A 23,284-nucleotide genomic window follows, 5' to 3' on the forward strand; every position below is an offset into this window, starting at 1 on the left:
GACAAAAAAACTCTTAGAAGGCTGGTCACAACAAGATAAGACAACACAAAAATAGAACAACCAACAGTGCCATGGCGCATAATTGGACGTCCTCAACTTGCCGTCGAGCAAAAGTGCAAGAGAGAATGAACCGGGAGCGACTAGGATAAAAGCTGAGCCTAGGGTGCAAAAATAGAAAAAACATTCTGGGCCCTCGGGTTGAAAATCGATGGTGCAAGTTATGGTGGACCAATCTGTGCAGAAAGACCCCTCTTTTATGTATAATTTTCCTCGCGACGTCCTCCTCTTTCCAACGAGAGTCCCCGCCCATCTCTCTATCGCTTTGCCTGACGGTGGCGGCGGCAATCCGGATCCGGTGCAGAGCTTGAGGGCTACGCCGACGGGAGGTGCTTGACTACATCTTGCCGGAGACCATCGACGTGCACCACGTCGCCGCCTTCTATGAGGACGTACTCCGCTCCGCGCGCGTCCCTTCTCCCTATGGTTTCCAGGTCGTCTGTCTCCTCCTAACGGGCACCCCCGCCGCCATGGGCTACTGCACCCAGGGGGTGCGGGTGCCCCGCCCGCGTAGCTGCCGAGGATGCACCACACGGCCTTCTTGAAGCCCGCTTCTGTCACATCTGCAACAAGGAGGAGCCCACCCTGCCAGCAGCCAAGCTGCAAGGTTGGTACCTCGCTGCTTTCCTGTAGTGCCGATGAGGTGATACAGTGATTTTCTTTGTTGTGCGTAATTATTTTATCAATATGTTGACAGGGAAGATGCTAATATGAACCTGAAGTCAAACCTGATGCCATTTATTAGCTTGGAGATCTTTAATCTCTCAATGCTTTGGTTACATTGATTAGGAAACGTGTTAATGATAGTGAAGTTACAGAGACTGTGGTGACATTGCATTCCACATTTGGAGGTGCTGTGTAGTAGGCAGCAAAATGGGTTGCACTGGACTGTTCCATGTGATTAGTTCATTTTAGGAGTTCAGAACAGGTGGTTAACAAAGGAATGATGCACTGGAACTGTTACTTTGTTTACTTGTAGTTTTCTGTGTCTATGCTATTGTCCGACTGAGGATTTCGTCTTTGATTGGCATCGTAGTTCAGCGATGTTCAAATTTCTTCATAATACTTTTTGTACATCCCTCGTTTGATGTTGTTTGCTAAAATCCGTTTGTAGCCATGGTGTCGGTCAAATGGTGTTCAAAATATAAATGTCGGAGCTGCTACCTCATTTGCAGCGATTGATTTCCCAGTGCTTCTCATTGATGATTTCAGTACACCGGAAAAGAACCAATCATTCTCTAACGAGGTACCCACACAGCTGAATTTTGATCTAACATAATTTCTTATATCTGTCCATGTTTAAGTCCCTGAATTTATTCATGTTTGATAGGACATTATACACACTTATCACATGTGTCACTTGCCTTTAAATGAAAACTCTGTTGCAGTTTTCTTATTCTATATGAGCATTCATGAATCATGCTTTTCTGATTGCTTGGGAGTCAACTGAACTTTGATACTTAAACAATCAGAAGTTGTAACTTGCAACACCATAAAATTGCACTTTCACTTTTCCAATTATACAAGCGATTCGTCCTTGCTGTGAATATATTTTGCCAGATGGTACTCCTTTTTCTTTTCTCTAGCCTGACATACGTCTTTGTGCTGCAGCATTTTAACAGAGTTTCTATCATTTGTGGTGAGTTGTTCCTTTTCATCATGTACGAGTTTAGAAAAGCAAACGAACTTCAGTTCCATTCTTAATTGTTGAACACCTACACGATTAGGACACGAGCTATTATTCAAGTCTAGAAATTTGTAGTATAAATACGAAGTAAGCACTATGCCACTACTGCAAGCAATTCTTTTGGGTCTGTACACAACCAATGTTGGTATTTCACTTGCAAGGGTGCAGTACTTTGTTCACTGTTTCAGTTCTGGCAATTTTACTTAACTTTCATGCTAGTTACCTAAATATGATATTCCAGTGCTTAAAATACAAAAGCTATGCTTTTACAACATGTTGTATTTTATCACTTACAACTGTTTAGTCCACCAAAGAGCATCATTTCTAATTTCTTGCCATGTGATGTAAACCACAGAAATGTGTTTGCAGATTGATGAGACGAAGAATCAGGAGTACAAATGGAGAGAAGAAGCATTTAGGAAAGGCTTCCCTTGCTTACCAACCACGTGAGCGAAACTAATTTGTCTGATAATTTTAATTTATTTAGTAAGCCTATGCATACAGCCGCACAGACTCGTGCTGCTGAGTCATACTTGTTTGGTGTGATCTCTCCCTTCAGATGAAACAAGATGAGCAAGAAGAACTTGAGCTAGAGGCAAAGGTCAACTGACATGTTCTCTATGTACCATGAAGATAGTAAAACTGATGCAATTTTAGTTGCAATGGTTCTCGGTCATGTACTAAAATGGCCATCTCATGTTATGTAACATTTGATATGCATGCAAGTGGATCAGAAGGACCCAGAAAATGGATACCTTGCTGAAATCCATTTTCACCATTATATTCAGATGTGGGTGTGTATTGCCAGATAAAGTTAATGTTGGCTTTAATTTAATATGCATAATTTTTACAAAGGAAAACATTACTTTTCTTGTTTAATTGCTGGGCTATTCCCTATTTATCCAGATCTATGGTCATCTTATTTTACTTTTCATTATGATAATTCTGTTAAACTTCTAATGCTTGGTTGTGAAGATCAAGCTACAAGACATACAAGTGTCATAAGGTGTTTACTGAGTCTGGACTAATGTAAATCATCTTTTGTGTTCTATTCTGTTTCGGATGGTCCACTTTCTCATGTACACAAAGACATGCAACGCTGTGAAGATTTGGAAACGGATGAAAAGCTTGAGGTTGTTACTGCAAATGTCATGTTTATATCTAACTAGAACTAGGGGGTGTTCCATAAAATGTACAATAAGTGGGAACAGACCCCTTCCTTCAGAATCTGTACCATCGGTCTGTAATCTGACGGCTCAGATTGCATTTTTCTATTTTTGCACCTGTACATCATCTTCTATTGTAGTCGTTCCCGAATGAACCACCACTAGAAGGCACCACGTCGACCGACAAAAAAGTAATGAATGCAGCGTGAGGAAGAAGCTTAAGATCTTTCAATTAGGTTTTCGTGGTCGTCTGGGATTGATGCTGCTGCATTTGATTGATTTATTTATTTATTCTTGCCGACGTTCTCCTTTCCTGGGTCGAGTTACGTTTGCTGCTGTAGCAGTTTGATGTGATTCTACATCGATATGAGCTTGTAACAGAAGCGCGCCCTGTTGCTGGAAATCGGTCACTGATGCACGGGAATAAGAAGGCTTGTGCGGAAATGTCATCAACTTGGTCCCATGGTCTAGTGGTTAGGACATTGGACTCTGAATCCAGTAACCCGAGTTCAAGTCTCGGTGGGACCTTAATTTTTTGTTCCTCTTTCTTTCTTTCTTTCGCATACAATGAACCCACCTTGTTCTTTTTCATTTTTCTCTCTTCTTTTTTGCGTACAGTCAGAGATGCAATTCAAGATGGCCAATTTTTAGCTCAATATCAGCTCCCCGCTAGATATCAACTCTCCTGTAGTTACTACCCATGCTGAACATGTAAAAAATTGTAACACAGAAATCCAGAATGGCAAGTACATCGCAAGGAAAAAAAAAATGGCAAGTAGGTATGCTTACCAAAACTACCGGCCACTTGCAGCGCCGTTTATTCCCAGTTCAGATTACAGGTTTTTATTCTCAGTATAAGTTACAGAAAACTGTCTCACTGAAAGGGGTGGGAGATAAAGAAAGTCTACTCCTTGTATACACAGTTTTTTCACCTACTAGGACAACAAAATATGCACATCAGATGATGGATTATACGCATCTGAGATTAACAACAGCAAAAAGTCTCGGCTCATGTAAGGTATAGCTAATCTATGGTGATCCTACACAACAGCTCTGTCTTCCAGCTCTACTGGATCCGGGAGCATATCCCGTGAAGCCTTCTTGAAGGAGAAGGAATTTTCCTCCTCGTCGCTTCCTTCGGATTTTGCTGACTGCCTACAGGTAAGTACTTTCCCTGATGTTTGCACCTCGGAGTACTGGTACGAGTGCCCATGGAAAGCAGAACGCCAAGAGCTTCGGGATGAGGTACTTGTGAGCCGAGCTGAACTGGGGCTCGAGAAGAGCTCTTCCCGCACCACCCCTAGCGGGTTCTCCAGCGCTTTCAAGATGTACCGAGCGAGAGGCCGCCTGGAGGGCTTTGGATTCAGGCATGTCTTCGCGACAATGGAGACTGCCCATACTTCTTCTAGGTGGTCTTCGTCCACAACAAGTGAAGGGTCTACAATATTTGTGACACTCTCCTTGTCATGGGTTTCAATGTAATCTAAAGTGCTTGCCAACCACTCCTCTGAGTCGGTGTCGTTTGAGCCACTCACACCAAATTTCCCGGTGATTAGCTCAAGTAGCACCTTTCCAAAGCAGTAAACATCATATGTGCGGCTAGCAGGTGGACCTGTTAGGTGAAGAACATGCATAAAATTTTGCTCATCAGAATTATTATCCACATGCTGTACAGTATAAAACTACTGGAAAAGAGAGTTATGAAGAAGCTTTACACACCTGACATGTTCTTGTCGAGAGACCTGCCATAAAAAAGAGAGACAGATACAGATGTCAGCCAAAGAGCCCTGATATTTTATATACTTGGACAAACATCAAGTTTTCAAAAAAAAATGTGGACGATCCATCTTGTGTTTGGGAGATGATGTGGAAGTTTCATTACGGCATTACCTCAGAGACAAGGTGTAAATTACAGTGATATGTTACACTAACTGGAAAAAACAGCCATTTGTCATCATATTTACTCAATAGCGTTGACTTGTACTGGTCACTATCTTGATGCAAACTGTTCGATAGGATATACCGAACAGCTCTTAACAAGTAATTTGTTTTCGATGTAACAGGGATGAGGAACCACCAATATGTACGATAAATAGTCTAGTTGAGTGTGCAGTAACACATTCTTGTAGAAACAAAATACAGTAGTCGTCCCCAGTTCATAAGCTTTATTTTGAGCATTAAACTAAGGATAAACTGTAGTGAGCAACTAAATAGGTCATTACTTTTACTCTCGGTTGAAAGTGATGTTCGTGAAAAAAAAAAATGCTGATGAGATACTCATACTACAACAGTATAACCATTTAGGCCACTAGAGTTTCTTTTAAGAGTAGCATGCTAACTATAGTAGAAGATGACATAGAGGTCTTACTTTGATGATCTCAACATCCTAGAGAAGAAACTCCTGCTGCCATCACTTGGTTGAAGGCAAATTTCACTCAAACTTCCAAGGCACACTTCAAATTTGTCATCAAGAAGAACACTGCTTGCTTGGATATCTCTACAAATATCATGACGTGATCACAAATGAATAAGAACAAGTACTGACTGAAAATATTAAAAAATCATATCAAAAACAAAATCGAAGAAATTGAGCAACCCGCATCAACTCAGATTGGGATGGTCAAATAATGGCAATTATAACACCATGACAGAGGGACGCAACACAAGGCTTAGTCAAGCACAAAACAAATAAATGATTTAATCAACTTTACTGCATGCTGCTTATAATTATTCCTTGTTTTTTCCAATGCATTTGCACATGTAAAGAAACCATATGCGTGTAGGCTGTTGTTCAGCCCAAAGCTAGTGTTGCATTTTGGAGTATTTTCTTTCTTTTGTTGCAGTTTTTTTATTGGACGTAAGCCTTGTAACTTTTTGTTTTCCCGTCTTCTTAATACAAAAGCAGAGCACCTGCTAGTTCCCTTAGTAAAATCCTAAACAAAAATGTCTAGAAAATTCCAAAGCATGTTAGAATTAATACCATTGATATGAAGCCAATGCATCTAGGAAATATATAAGATAATATTTACTATATATTAAGCATGGCATCTGGTGTCCTCACTTCTAAATGTTGGTCGACAAAATGATTATACATATTATTTTCTTCCAGAAATGGTTTTTGGGCATGCATTGAGTGAGATGTGCAACTACAACCATTTTTAGAGGCCTACATGGGCAATATTATTTTCCTTCTGTCACTGTCTCACTTGTGATCTCTAGTAAAACTTCTTCATTAAAATGCCATGATTTATTGAACTGCATAGAATCTGAACTTTCCACATTCTAATCATGATGTTAATGCTGAAAGTAGCTTACCACAGCTATGAGATGTTTTATACAATAATTTTTTTCAAAAACTGCCATACTCCAAAAAGTAGTGCCTGGCATCCATAACCATACCTGTGAACCAATGGTGGACTACATTCATCATGAAGGAAGCACAGGGCCTCAGCTACACCAATTGCAATCTTCAGTCTTGTTATCCAATCCAATGAAGATAACCCCACTTCAGCATCCGCTGGCTTCCTGTGCAGTGCAGTTGTCAAATCTCCCTTTGACATGTACTTGTACACTAGCAATTCCTCGTCATCCTTGACCAAATGCCCCAGCAATGGAACAATCCTGGCATGGGATTTTTTGACAAGAAAGCTTAATTCCACTATGTTCTTCTTACTGCTCTTCATGTCGACCTTTTTTATGACAACATTTAAGCCACTCTCTAAGGCACCACGATAGATGTCCCCGGAGCGCCCATGCTTGACAAGGTTATCATCTCCAAAGCCTCCAGTGACATGGTGCAACTGCTCATAGGTGAGCTCATCCACGACGACAGGCAAACCCTTGGGTGGACTGTTAGCTGCCCGGGATGGTGACATCACCATCGGATTCACACTGCTGCTCTTGCGACCAGAGCGGATGCCGTCGTCGTTCTGCTCCAGCCCTCTTCCTCTAGGCCTCCTTCTCCCCCTCCTCACCAAGCAAAACACCAGTGCTGCAAGTGAAAGGACAACCACGATAGCTGCAGCTCCAAGAACTCCAGCTAGTACATGTTTCCACCTGATGCCTTTCTTGCCCGGTGATGGTGATGCTTGTTGTGGTTCTGGCAATGGCAATCCATTCCTCTTAAAGAAATCCTCGCAATCACCAGGGCTGCGCTGGCCTGGTACGCCTGGCAAGCAATTCATCTCGATGTGGACTGTTCCCTCAGAGCCATTCTGAAATCCAGTGGTGGCCGCTTGGCCAAAGTAATTGCTCGACACATCGACCACCTGAAACCTCTTCTTGAGGGACACCAGGCCATCGCCAATCGCACCGTAAAGTGAATTCCCCGAGGCGTTAAACAGAGCTCCGGCTCCGTCACCGGCGGAGGCAGACACGTCGGGAAGCTCCCCGGTGAGATTGTTGTTGGAAAGGTCAAGGGTCCGGAGAGCCTTACTGGAGAAAACCGACGCCGGAATCCGGCCGGAGAGGCTGTTACCAGCGAGAACGAGGGTGGTCAGGTTCCCGGACATGCCGAGGTAGAGGGGCAGCTCGCCATCGACGCCGGCGGAGCTGATGTCCAGGACGGCGAGCGACGGCGGGAGGCCGCGGCCGAACCAGGCCGGGATCCGGCCGGGGAGCGGGAACCCGGAGGCGTTGAACTCCTCGAGGGCCGCGAGCCCGCGCAGCGCGTCGACGGCGAAGGCGGCGCTGCGTTCCCCCAGGCGGGTGCGGCGGAGCCCGCCGAGCCGGACCACCGCGACGCGGCCGGCGCGGCAGGCGACGCCGGCCCAGGCGGCGCAGGGGTCGGCCTTGGCGGGCCAGTCCCGCGCGCGCAGGCCCAGGGACGCGCGCAGCCCGTGGAGCGCCGCGAGGTCCTGCCGCACGAGCGTCGGCTGCGGCTGGCCCCGGGCGAGCGGCAGCAGCAGCGGCGCGAGCAGCAGCAGCAGCAGGCGGAGGAGGGCGCTGCGCGGAAGCATGGGGGAGGAGGTGGCGGAGCGGAGCGGAGCAGAGTGGGGTGGGGTGGGGGTGTGTGCGGCAGCGGTGGCTACGGGAGGTGGTGTGTCATGGCGCGCCCATGGCGGAGGAAGTGGTGCGCGCAAGGTGTTCGGCGCTTTGGGTGGCCCGGCCTCCGCCTATTTCCTCGCCGGTCAGCGTCTGGGGAAGCAGCGAGTTGACCACGGGGAGCACGGGGAGACGCCAAGGCGAAGTGGGGGAGGGCCGTCGCTCACTTCCATGCGGGCCCCACCAGAGGTTCCTTCCACCAGCGGGTGGTGGTGGCGGCGCGGGAGGGGAGGTGGTGGAGTCTGATTGGACCGAGAGCTCATCATTTGCCGCGAGCGTACGTGCGCGTTCGTGGCGCTGACCTGTGGGGCCCCGTCTCGGCCGCGTGTGAAGGAATGTTCCCACCTGTAGTGGTATCTTTTGAAAAGTAATAAAAAGACGATTTAGGTTGCCGTCATTTTCGAATCTCCGGGAGGCAAAAGAAAACACGATGGAATGGGTTCCTCACCGATTTCATTTTCTATTCCAGATGCGTGCATCCAAGACGATCATGGTGGTGTCATATCGAATAAACGTGCTAGCGCATCGATTGAACTCATGAATCATGCACAATCTTGCTCCTTCAAGTCTTAGAGCAACTCCAACGCAGCGACCTATTTAATCAACTCGTGTCATTTGTGTCCGTGCAAATAAAAAAAACACTGCTCAACGCACAGACCCATTCTCATTTACTATCTGTTTTGTGTCCGTTTGGATCCATTTTCGACACAAATTTGGGTCACATTTGGAGCGGAGGCAGACACAAAGCGGATGCTTTCTGTGTCCCCTTCGTCCATCTATGTCTGCTACATGCGAGGCATAGCCTATCTATCATAGACCCACTTCTCTCTCTTGCTTTTTCTCTCCACTGGCCCACCCACCCACGCACGCACCGCATCTCGCTTCCGTCTCTCTTGCCGCTCGTCCTTGCTGGTGCCCATCCATGTCGACGCCCGTTCCCATTGACACGTGTCGCGTGCAGGCGCTCGTCCCTGCCAACGCGAAGGCAGCAGGCGCCAATCCCCTTCGGCGTCCGTTCCTGCTGCCGGCGCGACGGTTGCATGCATTCGTCCCGCGCAGAAGCTTCTCCCTGCCGGCGCCCGTCAATAGGCTTATTGTTGTTATCGATGGGGTGATCGGGGCCTCAGACTGCCTTACTTTAAGGGAGATGCATATTGGAGGGTGTTTTGGTACTCCATGAGGCAGTTAATGAATTGAATAGGAAAAAACTCTCTAGTGTTCATTTCAAAATTGACTTTGAAAAGGCCTTTAACAAAATCAAACTTTGGAAATGAAACTGTTTTTTCACAAATGAAATCATGACCATTATCTCTCAGGAGGGATGAGGGTCAAAGTGAATGGGGAAATTGGGTTATACTTAAATACCCATCAGGGTTTGAGACAAGAAGACCCACTGCCCTCTTACTTTTTGACCTAGTTGTAGATGTACTTAACATTTTTAGTGGGCAAGGTTGTTAATCAAGGTCTTGTCACTAGGCTGACCAAACATTTAACGAAAGGAGATGTTGCCATATTTCAATATGCACATGACACAATCCTTCCTATGCAAGATGGTTTTGAGCAAGCCACTAACATGAAATTCATGCTATGTCTCTTTGAGGAGATGTCATGCTTGAAAACTAACTACCACAAGAGTAAAGTATTTTGCACAAGGCACGCTAAAGAAAGAACTAGTCTCTTTTGAATAAAGGTTCACCTATGGCAGTGGTAGCTTGCTATGAAGTATTTTGGGATTCCAGTGGGTGAGAAGAGACTTAAAAATAGTGACTAGGTCCATTTGCTGGGAAGATTGAGAAAAGGATAGGATGTTGGCTTGGTAAAAACCTTAACATTGGGGGCTTCAGGGGAAGACTATTTTAAATAAGTCTTCTCTATCTTGTTTGTGTCTCTCTATATGATGTATTTCTATTATCTCTTCAAAGGGATCAAGGAGAAATATGATGGACCGAGATGGAGGTTCCTCGGGAGCGGGGAGAAAAATAAGAGAAAATGCCACTTGGTTGTTGGCTTGTGGTAGACTTAGAGCTAGGTTTCTCTAGAGGGGGGCAAAAACAAGACAAAATACCACTTGGTCTCTTGGCATGTGGTCTGCCTTCCTAAAGATCGGGTGGTTTAGGGAATTAGGGTTGCTTGATCTGGAATTAATAAATGCTGCCATTTTTCATCCAAGTGTTCGTGGAAGTTGTTTAATGAACTTAGCCTTTTTCATGATATGATTAGAGAAAAATATCTTGGGGGGGGGGGGGCTCGGGGAAAGGTACAATATAGAGAGGGAGATTCTCACTTTTGGTAGCGGATGCTGAAAGTAAATGATCTCTTTCTTTCCTGTTGTAGATTATGAGTCGGTAATGGTGAGAAGACAAGGTTTTGAGAAGACACATGGTTATGCAATGATACACTATATCAAGTTTTCCCAAGACTATACCTAATTTCCGACATCATATTACTGTTAGTGCCACTCTTGATAGTAACCTTTCTACCTTGACTTTTTTGAGAACCTTGGTAGGGGAGAAAGCGGGGCTTTGGACCAAGCTGCAACTAATGTGTGTTTATTTTCAACCTTAGTGATATATAACATATAATGTCTTGGTTACTTACTAGTTCTGGGAATTTCAGCATTAAATCCTTTTATGCTGCAATGCAAACTAGTGGTGTGGTGCCTTATAAATTTCTCCCGAGAGTGGAAAATCCACTTAGAGGCAAACTTTCATCTAGTTGGTGATTAAAAAAAGCATCCTGACTAGAGATGTCTTACTCAAGAGGGGAGGTTGTTGTGAACCAGACTATTTATTTTCGCGTGAAGCATGGGTCCATTAATCATCTTTTTTCCGAATGTCCCCTTGCAAGATATATTTGGAATGTGATTAGTTACCCTTTGGGGATTGAATGCCACTTTCCATAAGATGAAACATGCTTTAGGTGGTTAAAAACATTGGCGACAAGAAAAAAAATATATACTATTGGGCTTGTAGTTGTGTTGTGGAGCATCTCGAAAGCTCACAATATGGCCTTGAAAGATCGTGGATGTCGCCTAGAGGGGGGTGAATAGGCGCTTTAAAATAATTACGGTTTAGGCTTGAACAAATGCAGAATAAACCTAGCGGTTAATTTGTCAAGCACAAAACCTACAACAACTAGGCTCACCTATGTGCACCAACAACTTATGCTAAGCAAGATAAACAACTAGGTGATAGCAAGATACATGACAAGAAACAATATGGCTATCACAAAGTAAAGTGCATAAGTAAAGGGCTCGGGTAAGAGATAACCGAGGCACGCGCAGACGACGATGTATCCCGAAGTTCACACCCTTGCGGATGCTAATCTCCGTTTGAAGCGGTGTGGAGGCACAATGCTCCCCAAGAAGCCACTAGGGCCACCGTAATCTCCTCACGCCCTCGCACAATGCAAGATGCCGTGATTCCACTAAGGGACCCTTGAGGGCGGTCACCGAACCCGTACAAACGGCAACCCTTGGGGGCGGTCACCGAACCCGTACACTTTGGCAACCCTTGGGGGCGGTCACCGGAACCCGTCAAATTGCTCGGGGCGATCTCCACAACCTAATTGAAGACCCCGACGCTTGCCCAGAGCTTTACACCACAATGATTGAGCTCCGAACACCACCAACCGTCTAGGGCGCCCAAGCACCCAAGAGGAACAAGTTCAAGGGTACCAAGCACCCAAGAGTAATAAGCTTCTCAACTTGTAACTTCCACGTATCACCGTCGAGAACTCAAACCGATGCACCAAATGCAATGGCAAGGGCACACGGAGTGCCCAAGTCCTTCTCTCTCAAATCCCACCGAAGCAACTAATGATAGGGATGAAAATGAGAGGAAGAACAAGAAGGAGAACACCAAGAACTCCAAGATCTAGATCCAAGGGGTTCCCCTCACATAGAAGAGAAAGTGATTGGTGGAAATGTGGATCTAGATCTCCTCTCTCTTTTCCCTCAAAAACTAGCAAGAATCCATGGAGGGATTGAGAGTTAGCAAGCTCGAAGAAGGTCAACAATGGGGGAAGAACACGAGCTCAAAGGATCAAGTAGAATGGGGAAGAAGACCCCCTTATATAGTGGGGGGAACAATCCAACCGTTACCCCCACTTCTGTTGGAAATATGCCCTAGAGGCAATAATAAATGGTTATTATTATATTTCTGTGTTCATGATAATAGTCTTTTATTCATGCTATAATTGTATTGTATGGAAATCGTAATACATGTGTGAATACATAGACCACAACCTGTCCCTAGTAAGCCTCTAGTTGACTAGCTCGTTGATCAACAGATAGTCATGGTTTCCTGACTATGGACATAGGATGTCACTGATAACGGGATCACATCATTAGGAGAATGATGTGATGGACAAGACCCAACCTAAGCATAGCATAAAAGATCGTGTAGTTTCGTTTGCTAGAGCTTTTCCAATGTCAAGTATCTTTTCCTTAGACCATGAGATCGTGCAACTCCCGGATACCGTAGGAGTGCTTTGGGTGTGCCAAACGTCACAACGTAACTGGGTGACTATAAAGGTGCATTACGGGTATCTCCGAAAGTGTCTGTTGGGTTGGCACGGATCGAGACTGGGATTTGTCACTCCGTGTAAACGGAGAGGTATCTCTGGGCCCACTCGGTAATGCATCATCATAATGAGCTCAATGTGACCAAGGCGTTGGTCACGGGATCATGCATTGCGGTATGAGTAAAGAGACTTGCCGGTAACGAGATTGAACAAGGTATTGGGATACCGACGATCGAATCTCGGGCAAGTAACATACCGATTGACAAAGGGAATTGCATACGGATTGATTGAATCCTCGACACCGTGGTTCACCCGATGATATCATCGTGGAACATGTGGGAGCCAACATGGGTATCCAGATCCCGCTGTTGGTTATTGACCGGAGAGGCGTCTCGGTCATGTCTGCATGTCTCCCGAACCCGTAGGGTCTACACACTTAAGGTCCGGTGACGCTAGGGTTGTAGAGATATATGTATGCGGAAACCCGAAAGTTGTTCGGAGTCCCGGATGAGATCCCGGACGTCACGAGAGGTTCCGGAATGGTCCGGAGGTGAAGATTTATATATAGGAAGTCCAGTTTTGGCCACCGGGAAAGTTTCGGGGGTTATCGGTATTGTACCGGGACCACCGGAAGGGTCCCGGGGGTCCACCGGGTGGGGCCACCTGTCCCGGAGGGCCCCATGGGCTGAAAGTGGAGGGGAACCAGCCCCTAATGGGCTGGGGCGCCACTTTGGGCCTCCCCCCCATGCGCCTAGGGTTGGGAACCCTTGGGGGGGAGTTCCCCCTTGCCTTGGGGGGCAAGGCAACCCCTTCCCCCCTTGGCCGCCGCCGCCCCCCCCCCCCCCTTGGAGATCCCATCTCCAAGGGCTGCGCACCCCCCTTGGGGGCCTATATAAAGGGGGGGGGGGAGGGAGGGCAGCACACTACAGCCTTTGGCGCCTCCCTCCTCCCCTGCAACACCTCTCTCTCTCGCGCAGAAGCTCGGCGAAGCCCTGCCGGAGAGCCGCTACATCCATCACCACGCCGTCGTGCTGTTGGATCTCCATCAACCTCTCCTCCCCCCTTGCTGGATCAAGAAAGGAGGAGACGTCGCTGCACCGTACGTGTGTTGAACGCGGAGGTGCCGTACGTTCGGCACTCGGTCATCGGTGATTTGGATCACGGCGAGTACGACTCCGTCATCCACGTTCATTGGAACGCTTCCGCTCGCGATCTACAACGGTATGTAGATGCACTCCCTTCCCCTCGTTGCTAGTAGACTCCATAGATGCATCTTGGTGAGCGTAGGAAAATTTTAAAATTATGCTACGATTCCCAACAGTGGCATCATGAGCCAGGCCTATGCGTAGTTACTATGCACGAGTAGAACACAAAGAAGTTGTGGGCGTTGATGTTGCCAATTCTTCTTGCCGCTACTAGTCGTTTCTTGTTTCGGCGGCATTGTAGGATGAAGCGGCCCGGACCGACCTTACACGTACGCTTACGTGAGACAGGTTCCACCGACTGACATGCACTAGTTGCATAAGGTGGCTAGCGGGTGTCTGTCTCTCCTACTTTAGTCGGAACGGATTCGATGAAAAGGGTCCTTATGAAGGGTAAATAGAAATTGGCAAATCACGTTGTGGTCATACGTAGGTAAGAAATCGTTCTTGCTAGAAAGCTACAAACCACGTAAAAACTTGCAACAACAATTAGAGGACGTCTAACTTGTTTTTGCAGCAAGTGATATATGTGATATGATATGGCCAGAAGATGTGATGAATGATATATGTGATGTATGAGATTGATCATATTCTTGTAATAGGAATCACGACTTGCATGTCGATGAGTATGACAACCGGCAGGAGCCATAGGAGTTGTCTTTATTATTTTGCATGACCTGCGTGTCATTGAATAACGCCATGTAATTTACTTTACTTTGTTGCTAAACGGTTAGCCATAGAAGTAGAAGTAATCGTTGGCGTGACAACTTCATGAAGACACAATGATGGAGATCATGATGATGGAGATCATGGTGTCATGCCGGTGACGAAGATGATCATGGTGCCCCGAAGATGGAGATCAATGGAGCATGATGATATTGGCCATATCATGTCACTATTTGATTGCATGTGATGTTTATCATGTTTTTGCATCTTATTTGCTTAGAACGACGGTAGCAAGTAGGATGATCCCTTAAAATAATTTCAAGAAAGTGTTCACCCTAACTGTGCACCGTTGCGAAGGTTCGTCGTTTCGAAGCACCACGTGATGATCGGGTGTGATAGATTCTTACGTTCGCATACAACGGGTGTTGACGAGCCTAGCATGTACAGACATGGCCTCGGAACACACGCAATACACTTAGGTTGACTTGACGAGCCTAGCATGTACAGACATGGCCTCGGAACACGGAGGACCGAAAGGTCGAGCATGAGTCGTATAGAAGATACGATCAACATGGAGATGTTCACCGATCTTGACTAGTCCGTCTCACGTGATGATCGGACACGGCCTAGTTGAGCTCGGATCATGTTTCACTTAGATGACTAGAGGGATGTCTGTCTGAGTGGGAGTTCATTAAATAATTTGATTATATGAACTTAATTATCATGAACTTAGTCTAAAATCTTTACATTATGTATTGTAGATCAAATGGCCCACGTTGTCCTCAATTTCAACGCGTTCCTAGAGAAAACCAAGCTGAAAGATGATGGCAGCAACTATACGGACTGGGTCCGGAACCTGAGGCTCATCCTCATAGTTGCCAAGAAAGATTATGTCTTAGAAGCACCGCTAGGTGAAGCACCAATCCCTGAGAACCAAGACGTTATGAACGCTTGGCAGCAGCGTGCTGATGATTACTCCCTCGTTCAGTGCGGCATGCTTTACAGCTTAGAACCGGGTCTCCAAAAGCGTTTTGAGAAACATGGAGCATATGAGATGTTCGAGGAGCTGAAACTGGTTTTTCAAGCTCATGCCCGGGTCGAGAGATATGATGTCTCCGACAAGTTCTTCAGCTGTAAAATGGAGGAGAATAGTTCTGTTAGTGAGCACATACTCAGAATGTCTGGGTTGCACAACCGCTTGTCTCAGCTGGGAGTTAATCTCCCGGATGACGCGGTCATTGACAGAATCCTCCAGTCGCTTCCACCAAGCTACAAGAGCTTTGTGATGAACTACAATATGCAGGGGATGGAAAAGACCATTCCCGAGGTATATTCAATGCTAAAATCAGCGGAAGGGGAGATCAGAAAAGAACATCAAGTGTTGATGGTGAATAAAACCACTAAGTTCAAGAAGGGCAAGGGTAAGAAGAACTTCAAGAAGGACGGCAAGGGAGTTGCCGCGCCCGGTAAACCAGTTACCGGGAAGAAGTCAAAGAATGGACCCAAGCCCGAGACTGAGTGCTTTTATTGCAAGGGAAGTGGTCACTGGAAGCGGAACTGCCCCAAATATTTAGCGGACAAGAAGAAGGCCGGCAACACCCAAGGTATATGTGATATACAAGTAATTGATGTGTACCTTACCAGTACTCGTAGTTGCTCCTGGGTATTTGATACCGGTGCAGTTGCTCATATTTGTAACTCAAATCAGGAACTACGGAATAAACGGAGACTGGCAAAAGACGAGGTAACGATGCGCGTCGGGAATGGTTCCAAGGTCGATGTGATCGCCGTCGGCACGCTACCTCTGCATCTACCCACGGGATTAGTTATAAACCTCAATAATTGTTATTTAGTGCCAGCTTTGAGCATGAACATTGTATCTGGATCTCGTTTAATTCGAGATGGCTACTCATTTAAATCTGAGAATAATGGTTGTTCTATTTATTTGAGAGATATGTTTTATGGTCATGCCCCGCTGGTCAATGGTTTATTCTTGATGAATCTCGAACGTGATGCTACACATGTTCATAGTGTGAATACCAAAAGATGTAAAGTTGATAACGATAGTCCCACATACTTGTGGCACTGTCGCCTTGGTCACATTGGTGTCAAGCGCATGAAGAAGCTCCATGCAGATGGACTTTTGGAGTCTCTTGATTACGAATCATTTGACACGTGCGAACCATGCCTCATGGGTAAGATGACCAAGACTCCGTTCTCCGGAACAATGGAGCGAGCAACCAACTTATTGGAAATCATACATACCGATGTGTGCGGTCCAATGAGTGTTGAGGCTCGCGGAGGATATCGTTATGTTCTCACTCTCACTGATGATTTAAGTAGATATGGGTATGTCTACCTAATGAAACACAAGTCTGAAACCTTTGAAAAGTTCAAGGAATTTCAGAGTGAAGTCGAGAATCAACGTGACAGGAAAATAAAATTCTTACGATCAGATCGTGGTGGAGAATATTTAAGTCACGAATTTGGTACACACTTAAGGAAATGTGGAATAGTTTCACAACTCACGCCGCCTGGAACACCTCAGAGAAATGGTGTGTCCGAACGTCGTAATCGCACTCTATTGGATATGGTGCGATCTATGATGTCTCTTACCGATTTACCGCTCTCATTTTGGGGTTATGCTTTAGAGACTGCCGCATTCACTTTAAATAGGGCACCGTCTAAATCCGTTGAGACGACACCGTATGAATTATGGTTTGGGAAGAAACCTAAGCTGTCGTTTCTAAAAGTTTGGGGATGCGATGCTTATGTCAAGAAACTTCAACCTGAAAAGCTCGAACCCAAATCGGAAAAATGCGTCTTCATAGGATACCCTAAGGAAACTATTGGGTATACCTTCTACCTCAGATCCGAAGGCAAGATCTTCGTTGCCAAGAACGGGTCCTTTCTAGAGAAGGAGTTTCTCTCGAAAGAATTGAGTAGGAGGAAAGTGGAACTTGATGAGGTGATAGTCACCCCTTCCGAACCGGAAAGTAGCGCAGCGCGGGAAAATGTTCCTGTGGTGCCTGCACCGACTGGGGAGGAAGTTAATGATGATGATCATGAAACTTCAGATCAAGTTACTGAACTTCGTAGGTCCACAAGGACACGTTCCGCACCAGAGTGGTACGGCAACCCTGTCTTGGAAATCATGTTGTTAGACAACGGTGAACCTTCGAACTATGAAGAAGCGATGGCGGGCCCGGATTCCGACAAATGGCTAGAAGCCATGAAATCCGAGATAGAATCCATGTATGAAAACAAAGTATGGACTTTGACTGACTTGCCCGATGAGCGGCGAGCCATAGAAAACAAATGGATCTTTAAGAAGAAGACGGACGCAGATGGTAATGTGACCATCTACAAAGCTCGACTTGTCGCTAAGGGTTATCGACAAGTTCAAGGGGTTGACTACGATGAGACTTTCTCACCCGTAGCGAAGCTGAAGTCCGTCCGAATCATGTTAGCAATTGCCGCATACTATGATTATGAGATATGGCAGATGGACGTCAAAACGGCATTCCTTAACGGCTTCCTTAAGGAAGAGTTGTATATGATGCAGCCGGAAGGTTTTGTCGATCCTAAGAATGCTAACAAAGTATGCAAGCTCCAGCGCTCAATCTATGGGCTGGTGCAAGCATCTCGGAGTTGGAACATTCGCTTTGATGAGATGATCAAAGCGTTTGGGTTTACACAGACTTATGGAGAAGCCTGTGTTTACAAGAAAGTGAGTGGGAGCTCTGTAGCATTTCTCATATTATATGTGGATGACATATTATTGATGGGAAATGATATAGAATTCTTGGAAAGTACAAAGGCCTATTTGAATAAGTGTTTTTCAATGAAGGACCTTGGAGAAGCTGCTTACATATTAGGCATCAAGATCTATAGAGATAGATCAAGACGCCTCATTGGTCTTTCACAGAGTACATACCTTGACAAGATATTGAAGAAGTTCAGTATGGATCAGTCCAAGAAGGGGTTCTTGCCTGTATTGCAAGGTGTGCAATTGAGCACAGCTCAATGCCCGACCACGGCAGAAGATATAGAAGAGATGAGTGTCATCCCCTATGCCTCGGCCATAGGGTCTATTATGTATGCCATGCTGTGTACCAGACCTGATGTAAACCTTGCCGTAAGTTTGGTAGGAAGGTACCAAAGTAATCCCGGCAAGGAACACTGGACAGCGGTCAAGAATATCCTGAAGTACCTGAAGAGGACTAAGGATATGTTTCTCGTTTATGGAGGTGACAAAGAGCTCGTCGTAAAGGGTTACGTCGACGCTAGCTTCGACACAGATCCGGATGACTCGAAGTCACAGACCGGATACGTGTATATTTTGAATAGAGGAGCAGTAAGCTGGTGCAGTTGCAAGCAAAGCGTCGTGGCGGGATCTACATGTGAAGCGGAATACATGGCAGCCTCGGAGGCAGCACAGGAAGCAGTCTGGATGAAGGAGTTCATTACCGACCTAGGGGTGATTCCCAATGCGTCGGGCCCAATGACTCTGTTCTGTGACAACACTGGAGCTATTGCCCTTGCGAAGGAGCCCAGGTTTCACAGGAAGACCAGGCATATCAAGCGTCGCTTCAACTCCATTCGTGAAAGTGTTCAAAATGGAGACATAGATATTTGTAAAGTACACACGGACCTGAATGTAGCAGATCCGTTGACTAAACCTCTCCCTAGGGCAAAACATGATCAACACCAGGACGCAATGGGTGTTCGATTCATCACAATGTAACTAGATTATTGACTCTAGTGCAAGTGGGAGACTGTTGGAAATATGCCCTAGAGGCAATAATAAATGGTTATTATTATATTTCTGTGTTCATGATAATAGTCTTTTATTCATGCTATAATTGTATTGTATGGAAATCGTAATACATGTGTGAATACATAGACCACAACCTGTCCCTAGTAAGCCTCTAGTTGACTAGCTCGTTGATCAACAGATAGTCATGGTTTCCTGACTATGGACATAGGATGTCACTGATAACGGGATCACATCATTAGGAGAATGATGTGATGGACAAGACCCAACCTAAGCATAGCATAAAAGATCGTGTAGTTTCGTTTGCTAGAGCTTTTCCAATGTCAAGTATCTTTTCCTTAGACCATGAGATCGTGCAACTCCCGGATACCGTAGGAGTGCTTTGGGTGTGCCAAACGTCACAACGTAACTGGGTGACTATAAAGGTGCATTACGGGTATCTCCGAAAGTGTCTGTTGGGTTGGCACGGATCGAGACTGGGATTTGTCACTCCGTGTAAACGGAGAGGTATCTCTGGGCCCACTCGGTAATGCATCATCATAATGAGCTCAATGTGACCAAGGCGTTGGTCACGGGATCATGCATTGCGGTACGAGTAAAGAGACTTGCCGGTAACGAGATTGAACAAGGTATTGGGATACCGACGATCGAATCTCGGGCAAATAACATACCGATTGACAAAGGGAATTGCATACGGATTGATTGAATCCTCGACACCGTGGTTCACCCGATGATATCATCGTGGAACATGTGGGAGCCAACATGGGTATCCAGATCCCGCTGTTGGTTATTGACCGGAGAGGCGTCTCGGTCATGTCTGCATGTCTCCCGAACCCGTAGGGTCTACACACTTAAGGTCCGGTGACGCTAGGGTTGTAGAGATATATGTATGCGGAAACCCGAAAGTTGTTCGGAGTCCCGGATGAGATCCCGGACGTCACGAGAGGTTCCGGAATGGTCCGGAGGTGAAGATTTATATATAGGAAGTCCAGTTTTGGCCACCGGGAAAGTTTCGGGGGTTATCGGTATTGTACCGGGACCACCGGAAGGGTCCCGGGGGTCCACCGGGTGGGGCCACCTGTCCCGGAGGGCCCCATGGGCTGAAAGTGGAGGGGAACCAGCCCCTAATGGGCTGGGGCGCCACTTTGGGCCTCCCCCCATGCGCCTAGGGTTGGGAACCCTAGGGGGGGGGGAGTTCCCCCTTGCCTTGGGGGGCAAGGCAACCCCTTCCCCCCTTGGCCGCCGCCCCCCCCCTTGGAGATCCCATCTCCAAGGGCTGAGCACCCCCCTTGGGGGCCTATATAAAGGGGGGGGAGGGAGGGCAGCACACTACAGCCTTTGGCGCCTCCCTCCTCCCCTGCAACACCTCTCTCTCTCGCGCAGAAGCTCGGCGAAGCCCTGCCGGAGAGCCGCTACATCCATCACCACGCCGTCGTGCTGTTGGATCTCCATCAACCTCTCCTCCCCCCTTGCTGGATCAAGAAAGGAGGAGACGTCGCTGCACCGTACGTGTGTTGAACGCGGAGGTGCCGTACGTTCGGCACTCGGTCATCGGTGATTTGGATCACGGCGAGTACGACTCCGTCATCCACGTTCATTGGAACGCTTCCGCTCGCGATCTACAACGGTATGTAGATGCACTCCCTTCCCCTCGTTGCTAGTAGACTCCATAGATGCATCTTGGTGAGCGTAGGAAAATTTTAAAATTATGCTACGATTCCCAACAACTTCAGCCCCGCAGAGAGCAGTACTACCGCTTGGCCAGTGGTACTACCGCTTGCCCCTATAAGCGGTACTACCGTTCCCCCTCGCGGTACTGCCGCTGGGCCCAGAGAGGTACTACCGCGGTGGCAGGGCGGTACTACCGCATACGAGCGGTACAATGGCCCCCACTGCGATGGCTAGTACCGTAAAACCCGACACGAAAAAGACCCCTCGAATCGAGGCGGTACTAGCACGAGACCGCAGCGGTACTACGGCTGGGGGCTACCAGCGGTACTACCGCTCTAGAGCGGTACTACCGCTTGTAGCACCCAAGCGGTACTACCGCTCCGGCCCGCGGTACTACCGCTAGGAAACCAAAACTGCCATAACTTCTGCATATGAGCTCCGAATTGAGCAAACTCAAGCTTGTTGGATAGAGGAAGACGAGTAGCATCAAAACAGCCCTGACCGAGAAGAACCGGCATAACCTCCAACATCGAAAACATCATAGAAGATGCGAATGAACTCCGTTTTCGATGAACTCGAGCTTGTCATCAAGATGACCATAAGCTCCAAAACTCACAAAGAGAAGAACCAAACAAGAACCAATAAAGATGATGCAAGGATGCAATGGTTTGAGCTCTCTATGAACGATACGATCAAGCTACTCATCGAGAGCCCCCCTTGATAGTACGGCAATCAATCCTATAACCCGGTCTCCCAACTACCATCATGAGACCGGTAAAATAGAAAACCTATCAAGAGCAAACCTTTGCCTTGCACATGGTCCACTTGAGCTAGATGATGACGATCTTGACTCCCTCAAGTTGGACCACCTTTCTTGGTTGCGTTGGCTCGATGAAGACTAGTTGATTGCTCCCCCATGCTCCACTATGGGTGAGCCACTCTTCCGCACATCTTCACAAGTCCATTGTCACCACAATGGACGGCAAGCTTCAAGCATTTCATCTCTTCATGATGCTTCACTTGAACTTGCACACCGCAACATCTTCACAAGTCCATTGTCACCACAATGGACGGCAAGCTTCAAGCATTTGATCTCTTCATGATGCTTCACTTGAACTTGCACACCGCAACCTAACCCCACAAAGAACTCTCACGAAGATCATGGGTTAGTACACAAAGCGTAATTGACAATGCTCACCACACCATGGGATCGCTTGATCCCTCTCGGTACATCTTCTACGCTTTGTGAGTGATCAAGTTGATTCACTCTTGACTTAGTCTTGATCAACCATGAATCTTTTCAACTCTCTTCATTTGGATGATGTCTTGAAGATATACATGAATGATCACACAATCTTCTTCTCCAAGACATGCTTGCAATAAGCTCAACTCTCACATGACCAATCTTTGGATAATTCCTTAATAACACCTTGGTCACCACATAAACTCTTTGAAACCAACACATGAACTTCAAGAAATGCCTATGGACAAATCCTTCAAATATAACTCAAGGCAACCATTAGTCCATAGAGATTGTCATCAATTACCAAAACCAAACATGGGGGCACCGCATGTTCTTTCAGGCCTGCTTCGAGTAAAAATGGCCAACTGAGCCTATCGATGTTCTTTACAAGGTTTCCTTTTGTATTAACACATTGAGTGACTTGCATGTGGGGGAGGACATAAGACCGGGACTACGGAGCTATGCAAAGCTTATGGATCAAGTCGCAGATGAGCTATTTTGTGCAAGATGTGTTGGGGATCGTAGCAGAATTTTAAAATTTCCTACGCATCACCAAGATCCATCTATGGAGTATACTAGCAATGAGGGGAAAGGAGTGCATCTACATACCCTTGTAGATCGCGAGCGGAAGCGTTCCAATGAACGGGGTTGATGGAGTCGTACTCGCCGTGATCCAAATCACCGATGACCGAGTGCTGAACGGACGGCACCTCCGCGTTCAACACACGTACGGAGCAGCGACGTCTCCTCCTTCTTGATCCAGCAAGGGGGAAGGAGAGGTTGATTGAGATCCAACAGCACGACGGCGTGGTGGTGGAAGTAGCGGGATCCCGGCAGGGCTTCGCCAAGCTTAAGCGGGAGGGAGAGGTGTTGCAGGGGGAGAGGGAGGCGCCAGGGGCTGTGGTATTGCTGCCCTCCCTCCCCCACTATATATAGGCCCCCTGGAGGGGGGCACCGGCCCTGGAACCCATCTACAAGGGGGGGCGGTGGCCAAGGGGGAAGGGGGGTGGCTTCCCCCCCAAGCCAAGTGGGGCGCCCCCCACCCCTAGGGTTTCCAACCCTAGGCGCAGGGGGAGGCCCAAGGGGGGCGCCCCAGCCCACTAAGGGCTGGTTCCCTTCCCACTTCAGCCCATGGGGCCCTCCGGGATAGGTGGCCCACCCGGTGGACCCCCGGGACCCTTCCGGTGGTCCCAGTACAATACCGATAACCCCCGAAACTTTCCCGGTGGCCGAAACTGGACTTCCTAT

At 47.0% G+C, this 23,284-nt stretch overlaps 1 protein-coding gene, 1 long non-coding RNA gene and 1 other non-coding gene across 5 annotated transcripts; 2 read left to right on the top strand and 1 right to left on the bottom strand.

Moving 5' to 3' along the window:
• Window positions 1-272: 272 nt before the first annotated feature.
• Window positions 273-2,932, top strand: LOC109743533 (uncharacterized). 3 transcript variants are annotated; one of them, XR_012183182.1, is made up of 4 exons: window positions 273-664; window positions 1,172-1,303; window positions 2,114-2,190; window positions 2,304-2,928. It is a non-coding gene; the product is annotated as an uncharacterized lncRNA (long non-coding RNA). The 3 variants fall into 3 exon arrangements; XR_012183183.1 differs by having other exon boundaries at window positions 2,100-2,932; XR_012183181.1 differs by having other exon boundaries at window positions 2,114-2,928.
• A 434-nt stretch (window positions 2,933-3,366) lies between these two features.
• TRNAQ-CUG (transfer RNA glutamine (anticodon CUG)) lies at window positions 3,367-3,438 on the top strand. The gene has a single exon. It is a non-coding gene; the product is annotated as a tRNA-Gln (tRNA).
• A 254-nt stretch (window positions 3,439-3,692) lies between these two features.
• Window positions 3,693-8,334, bottom strand: LOC109743531 (probable LRR receptor-like serine/threonine-protein kinase At2g16250). Its single transcript, XM_020302633.4, has 4 exons — window positions 6,310-8,334; window positions 5,279-5,407; window positions 4,630-4,652; window positions 3,693-4,522 (listed from the first exon to the last, which is right to left on the bottom strand). The coding sequence occupies exons 1-4, from the start codon at window positions 7,866-7,868 to the stop codon at window positions 3,951-3,953; spliced, it is 2,283 nt and encodes a 760-aa protein (XP_020158222.1). The 5' UTR covers window positions 7,869-8,334; the 3' UTR covers window positions 3,693-3,950.
• Between the last annotated feature and the right edge of the window lie 14,950 nt (window positions 8,335-23,284).

Source organism: Aegilops tauschii, chromosome 5 (genome assembly GCF_002575655.3).
Source record: "Aegilops tauschii subsp. strangulata cultivar AL8/78 chromosome 5, Aet v6.0, whole genome shotgun sequence".
Classification (NCBI taxonomy): domain Eukaryota; kingdom Viridiplantae; phylum Streptophyta; class Magnoliopsida; order Poales; family Poaceae; genus Aegilops; species Aegilops tauschii.